Source organism: Drosophila simulans, unplaced genomic scaffold, assembly GCF_016746395.2.
Source record: "Drosophila simulans strain w501 unplaced genomic scaffold, Prin_Dsim_3.1 Segkk5_quiver_pilon, whole genome shotgun sequence".
NCBI classification, from domain to species: domain Eukaryota; kingdom Metazoa; phylum Arthropoda; class Insecta; order Diptera; family Drosophilidae; genus Drosophila; species Drosophila simulans.
This window is the reverse complement of record NW_025416856.1, coordinates 301,402-308,059: the sequence shown is the minus strand read 5'-3', so window position 1 is coordinate 308,059 and position 6,658 is coordinate 301,402. Positions and strand designations below refer to the sequence as shown.

Below are 6,658 nucleotides of genomic sequence, written 5' to 3'. Positions count from 1 at the left end.
ATCCATGTGTGTGCGTGTGCGTGTGTCTGTGTATGTGTGTGGGCTAAGAGTCGAGTATAATGCTTTAATGCTTAATGTATTTTGTAATACCCTACAGTTTTCCAAATAGCTGATAACCGCGCTTAAGTACCATATAGTATAGTAGAATTCATTTTTGGCAATTTATAAAGCTATGCTTATTGCGTGACTTATTTTTATTGGTCCTATGGACCGTTTATTTTGCTATTTACAAAAAAAATATTTTCTATTAATTTGGTGACTCTAAATTTAGAATTTTTCTTGATGTGTGGCCATTCTCCACCTCCTGGCATCCAGCTCCTGCTTATCCTGCTCATGCTGCTTATCCTGCTCATCCTGTGATCCTGATCTGTGTCTCTCTTTCTCTGTGTGTGTGTATGAAAGTTTTCTTGCTTTTGGGGAAAAAACGTATAATTCTGGTGAGCCCACCTCCGTGTCACTTGCTCCTCCTAGTGTTCCAAACGTGTGTGCATTGCGTTGTCGCCGTCTTCAGTTCTTCTGTGTGAAAATATAATTTTCCGAAGCAGCCACTTCGCAAGTGGTTTACTTGAGTGTATGCCTTCTTTTCGGCGGTGTTCTGGTTTCAAAACTATATTGGTTTATAGTTTGATTCTCTTTCTCCGTGTCACATTCCTTCTCGTCATCCACATCCATCACCATTATGCCATTCAGTGTGGGAAACTTTATGACGGGCAAAGTTATGCCCTGCTGATTGCCTTCATTCATCAGCTTCTGGATGAGATTGGCGATATCCTCGCGCTTCTTGGTTACTGTGAGCAGGTCAAACCAATCGATCAGCTCCCTAATGGGCAGCTTATAGTTAACGATGGGTTTTGTGAAGAATTGCTCCGCATACTGCAGCAGATAGAGGCCGCAATCGGTGAGATTCTCCTGCTGCGGCACCTCCACAATATGACCGGGCATATTATCCCAGTTGAAGATGCGCGCCCGCTCTTTCGGATACTTTGCCTTGTACTCGAAGTTGAGGTAATCATGCAATATGGAAATATGTCGATAGCGTGAGTTGCTCTCCAACGAATCGACGATGAGAATCAATGGCTGTTTGATTGGAATGTCTTCGCCGGGTGTCTGTACATCATGGTTAACCACGGAGGTCTTCAGGTTTGGAAAACATATGATGGCCAGTATCCAATGGGACTTCTCGTTGAATGGTATTATGATGAAATCCTTCTCGAATATATTCACGGTTCGTGTCCACTTCTTTACCCTTTCGTGACGCCTCTTGGCCACCGGCTCCTTCGTGTTGTTGGGACTCGTCTCTGTGGTCAATCTCATGTGGAAAAATGTGCTAAAGATGTGCGTCCTATCGCGCTGACCCTCTGGTATGATGTTATTCTTTAGCCAGCGCAGATAAAAATCAATGATTATGTCGTTCAGAAATGAGCCTTCCTTGAGACGCATATAGTCCTTAATGGTGATGCTCAGGCCACCGGTTCCGGTGGGCGGATATGTGAAAAGCGTTGGATTCTCGTCGACGGAGAGTCTTCCCTCTGTTTGGCCATTGTCGGCGGCGGTGGTCTCCTCATCCTCGCTGCTCAACAGCACAATGACTTCATCGTCAAAGTCCCTGCTTATTATCCAGTTGCTGTTCCGGCGCAGGCGACTCTTCTCTGCGCGTTTTGCAGGTGTGGGTATAGTGTCACTAGTTGCTTTCTCGGCTGGCGCCGGTATGGATGCAACATTCGGTTGCACCCGCGATTGAGATCCACCAGCTGTCTCTTCCGATTTCTTGCTAATAGTGGCATGTGCGACTTGGTCCTTCGACTGGATTGACTGGGAGTTTGCGAGAGCATCTCCAGCTGGTTGCACGCCCTGGAGACCATTGCTCTTCATTGGAGAATTTGAGGTGTTACCCGTAGGGGTTTGATTTCCCTGTTTATTGCCAGATGAACCTGGGTTGTCTTGAGCACCAGCAAGTTGATAACCATTGCTGTCCTCTGAAGATTCACACTTCTTCTGTTTCTTGGTCTTGGGAGTATTCTCGTCTTGATCCACCGACGATATCACTTGGGCAGTACTACTCTTCTTTGGAGAATTTGAGGTGTTACCCGTAGGGGTTTGATATTCCTGTTTATTGCCAGATGAACCTGGGTTGTCTTGAGCACCAGCAACTTGATAACCATTGCTGTCCTCTGCAGAATGACACTTCTTCTGTTTCTTGGTCTTGGAAGTATTGGCGTCTTGATCCACCGACGATATCGCTTTGTCAGCATTGGTGTCTCCCGGAGCGCAATGTCTTTTCTTGTGCTTCTTGCCTTCGATTGCAGCTGGCTGGCAACCATTGTTGGCCACCGAAGTCTCCGATGGCTTGACAACCGCACGAGATGGTGGCACTTCAACGGGCACCGCGTTGGGAAGAGCGGCACCAGCGGACGCCTTTGACTGATGCACCTTCTTGTTGAACTCCTCCGCATGGGCAATCGTATCGGCAATGGTATCACCGATGGCGAAGCCCATAGGGACCACCGATGGCTTGACAACCGGAAGAGATGGTGGCTCTTCAACGGGCACCGCGTTGCGAGGAGCGGCATCAGCGGACGCCCTGGACTGATGCACCTTCTTGTAGAACTCCTCCGCCTTGGCAATCGTATCGGCAATGGTATCACCGATGGCGAATCCCACAGAGACCACCAAATGGATAATACCACCGGCATTCTCCATGCAATCAATCGTGATGTTATCCTCCATATGAAGGTTCATCTTGAGAAACAGCTTTTGCACTGTAAAAGCACGGATGGGCAGCTTGAAGGTGACGATGTGCTGCTTTCCAGTGCTGTTGATAATGAGCATCTTGGCACTCCGTTTGTCCTTATCCGTGTCGGCTCGATTGATCAGCAATTGACGGGAGACTATAATGAAGTCGTTATGGGCGATTCGACTTACCATTTTCGGAGCCGATTCAACACAACATATGTACGTTAACGTTATGAATGTTATGAACGTTATGGGCTCATCTGAAACTGAAGTTTCAGAATACGATTGCAAAGTCTCGGGCTGCTTGATGTGCAAGTTCACTGGATGGGTGAAGTCACCTTACACGGTGACTTCGATTACTATATTCCTTTCATTTTACAACCAGTGTGATTTATGCTATATTTGATACCACAAAAATACCAAAAAAAGGAGTTACCGATATAGCAGTACAGAGTATACACGATTCGGTACCACCCGCCAAGCCGCCAAAACAGTCATTGCCCTTATGAGCTGATTCGAAACTGCTACTATGTTGCAAATGCAGACACAGCACTTTGACAGGATGTGATTGCGACAATTCTCGGTTAAGCGTCTTCATAAAAAAATAATAATAAAGGCCTGTGGTAGGACCCACTGCGGCGATTTGCCTACACTCGCTGTAGTCTATTCGCGAGTGCAATGTGCATAGCGCCGAAGTAAAAGGAAAAGAAGAAATAAAATAATGAATAAATGAAATATTAACCAAGTAACCTTTGATTAAAGTGTGTGGTAATCTGCTGGATAGGCTGAGTGGTGTGGAGGCACACGAGAAAGCAGCCCAGAGGATTGTGTGGCAAACGTACCATTAGTAGGCCAAGGCCAAAAAGGAAGAATACGGACCACCGCGCCCAGTTCAACTGTTCACTAAATTCACTCGTCACAAATGAAACATAAACGAGCATTAAACATAAACTAATATAAAAAAAATATTGTCCACAATTATTATTCGAATTTTCTAAAAAATCTTTATCTTTTCTCAGATTTTAAGATGAGTACACACCTCAACACGCATACATCAATTGTCAAGGTTGAGTGAAACCACATTTACATCCAGTTTACGCTCTTCGAAGATTAAAAATAAATACCGCAAATACCTTATATTTAGTTAGCGCTTTCCTAAAAAAAAATTAAATTCCGCTGATACGTTTCAAGTATTAAGTGAACAAACTCTTGGTTAACCGTCTGCCTGTCCGATTCAGTCTACTTCCGATACTCCTACGCTAGTTACCAATGGAGGAAATGAAAGAATCCCTTGAAGGATGATATGAAAAAGATGAATAGGAGGCTTAGTACGCTAGAATCCGAAAACGAAAGCCGTAATCCGGCGGTCACGCCTCCGGTGCCATTGGTGTAGTATGCGCCTATGTAATATTAAGAACATTTAAGTATAATAGCATACTAACATATAGCAGCACTTTGTTTCTATGTTTTTGTTTATGTTTATGCAACCAATAAGGCCCAAGGCGGATGTAACATGATCGTACACTTGAAGGCTACAAAGTATAAGTGCATGGTCAGCATTCCCACGCCGACCAAATGCATAATACATAGGTACATAGCTCGCTCTCTCGATAAGTCTAGATATATAAGATATACATAAGAAAGCCGCTCCGCCGCTGGCGTATCCGGCAGCGCAGCTACGCGGCGTAGCCTAAGACGAAATATATTCAAGACTCACAACACAGACACTGTAGAGAGGTTGAACTGGCAGAACCATTTCTGCCAAACAAGAATTAGATAAAATTAAATAAAAACCTAAGTCAGCCTGACGGCTGCAAGGAAAACTAAAAACGTGTGCTATCAATGTCTACCCATTACATGGCGACCCTACTCATTACATGGCGACCGTGACAGTCGATGGACAAATTAACGAAACAATAAACACATATTGGAGAAAAACTGGACGGAAGGCTGAGAAAGAATACCGAGAAATCATTACATAGACCTTACAATTGCCAATCTGAGGAAAAATCTGAGTGAGTAGAGTTGTATTGAGGTATGGGAAAGCACCGTGGCGGTCTAAAAAGCAAACTGAACAAACGTATAGCCCACGTAAGGTGGCTAATATACGGTCAGCAAACGCCACCGGTTTGGTCGAAAGCTCTAAGGCTACATGCAGAGCTAGACCACTTGCTGCAATATCAGCAAGAATTGAAGACCCAAAAACTCGAGAAAACTCACTCAGAAAATACTAAAAATATAACAATAATTAATGAAGCTCCAAAACCAAAGGCATGTCCAGCACTAGCACCAGCACTAACGAAGGCTAAAAAGTCCTGCCGCCCGGACTGCGAAGGAGTCTGGAGTCCTCACTGCCTGGGGACTTGTGAGCAGCCATCAACATCATCAGCAGCCAAGAAATAGACAGCAGCGAGGGAGTGTCAGCGTGCCACCCCCGGCGACGCCCAGCTGACACCAGGAGATGAACATCAGCAGCACTAAAATATTAACTAATTAACAATAAATATAAATATATATAAGAAAAATTGTAAGACACATTGTAAAATGGAGCATAAACTACTATGCCCTGTTAACCCAATATGGCCCGTGAAGCCATAGCTAGATTCAGGCAGGCAATAATGTAAAAGAAAATTATTTTTTTTGACTAACATTGACAAAATAGAAAAAGAAAGAAAGAAATAATTCCCAATATAAATGTATATAGAGACAAATGGAATAAGCAAAACTAAAAACATATATAAAAATAAAGAAGATTTTCTACCGAACTGTAAAAGTAGTATACCCAAAATGAGTCTGATAGACACTAAAACTGTTGACTCAACAGCAAATGTTATAAATAAAGTGGAAGTCCAAAATTCAGACTTGTTCTGGATAACCATAATACTAATTGTAATTGCTCTAATTATTATTATTTTTTTTTTCTCTCTCTCTTTTTATTTACAATCTGTCTTAAAAAGTATGACAATAAGTAAATTTCATAATTAATCTTAAATTAACAGAGGCAGTAGTTATCCATTAGAATAAATATAAAAATATATATAAGTTAACAACACGCTTTACCAAAATCTCATAAAGAAAAGCTTATGTCAGCGTCTGCATTATTTCCTGCACGCGCCAACATAATATCAGAGCATTGAACTGCAGTTGCAAAACAGTTCACACGCGCACCTGCAATTCTTACGAAATATTGGCAACAACAGGAAATGGCCAAATTTATTAAGAAGTCATCAGCAGAAATGCTATTAACCAATTACAGCCGACTGCACAACTGACAAACTGTTGTCAAACTTTGAATCGTCGCTGCCACCGTCGCCGCCAGCACTACACCAAATTCTGATTCACAAAAGGACAGATTAGGGAATCAGAGTAGAACTTTAATTTAGTCTTAACTTTGAACACAATCAATAAAGTACCCAAAATAAATTCGTAAAATTTATTTTTTTATTTTAATTAATAAACTTATAAATTAACTGGCGCCCAAACAGGGACCGGTTTATAACATAACAGAGCCAATAGCCTCTAAGTGTTAGCGAATAAAAGAGCAAAACGCCTCTACGCTCGCGTCGTGACGAAAAACAAAAAAGTGTAAGTCGCGAATAACCGTGTTCCGTTAAATAAAAGGGAAGACTCCCACCCACTGTGGTGGCCCTAAAAGCAACTCAAAGGCAACTCATCGCCTACAAGGACCAACGCCGTGCAAGGCCCGTCCCCACGGAACCTTCCGAAAGAAGTATCGCACCTGGATCCTTAGTAGAGAGAGCAAACAGGACAAAATCCAGACGATCGGGAAGGATGGCAACAATAACTTATTCGTAAGATAGTCTTAGGAAAAACGAAAATTTAAAAAGAAAATATTAACAATACAAATTAACCAAAAATTCCAAGTAAAATTAAGAACACAAATTACACAAAATACAGTTATAAG

General features: G+C 42.6%; 1 protein-coding gene across 1 annotated transcript; it reads right to left on the bottom strand.

Annotated features, from left to right (window-relative positions):
- Positions 1–216: 216 nt before the first annotated feature.
- Positions 217–3,066, bottom strand: LOC6740449. The gene has a single exon (XM_016177237.3). It carries the CDS (start codon positions 2,923–2,925, stop codon positions 562–564), a length of 2,364 nt encoding a protein of 787 aa, XP_016022727.2. The 5' UTR covers positions 2,926–3,066; the 3' UTR covers positions 217–561.
- Between the last annotated feature and the right edge of the window lie 3,592 nt (positions 3,067–6,658).

What these genes read in the sequence shown, in the direction of transcription:
- LOC6740449 (XM_016177237.3), bottom strand. Translation starts at nt 2,925, where the DNA reads ATGGTAAGTCGAATCGCCCATAACGACTTCATTATAGTCTCCCGTCAA.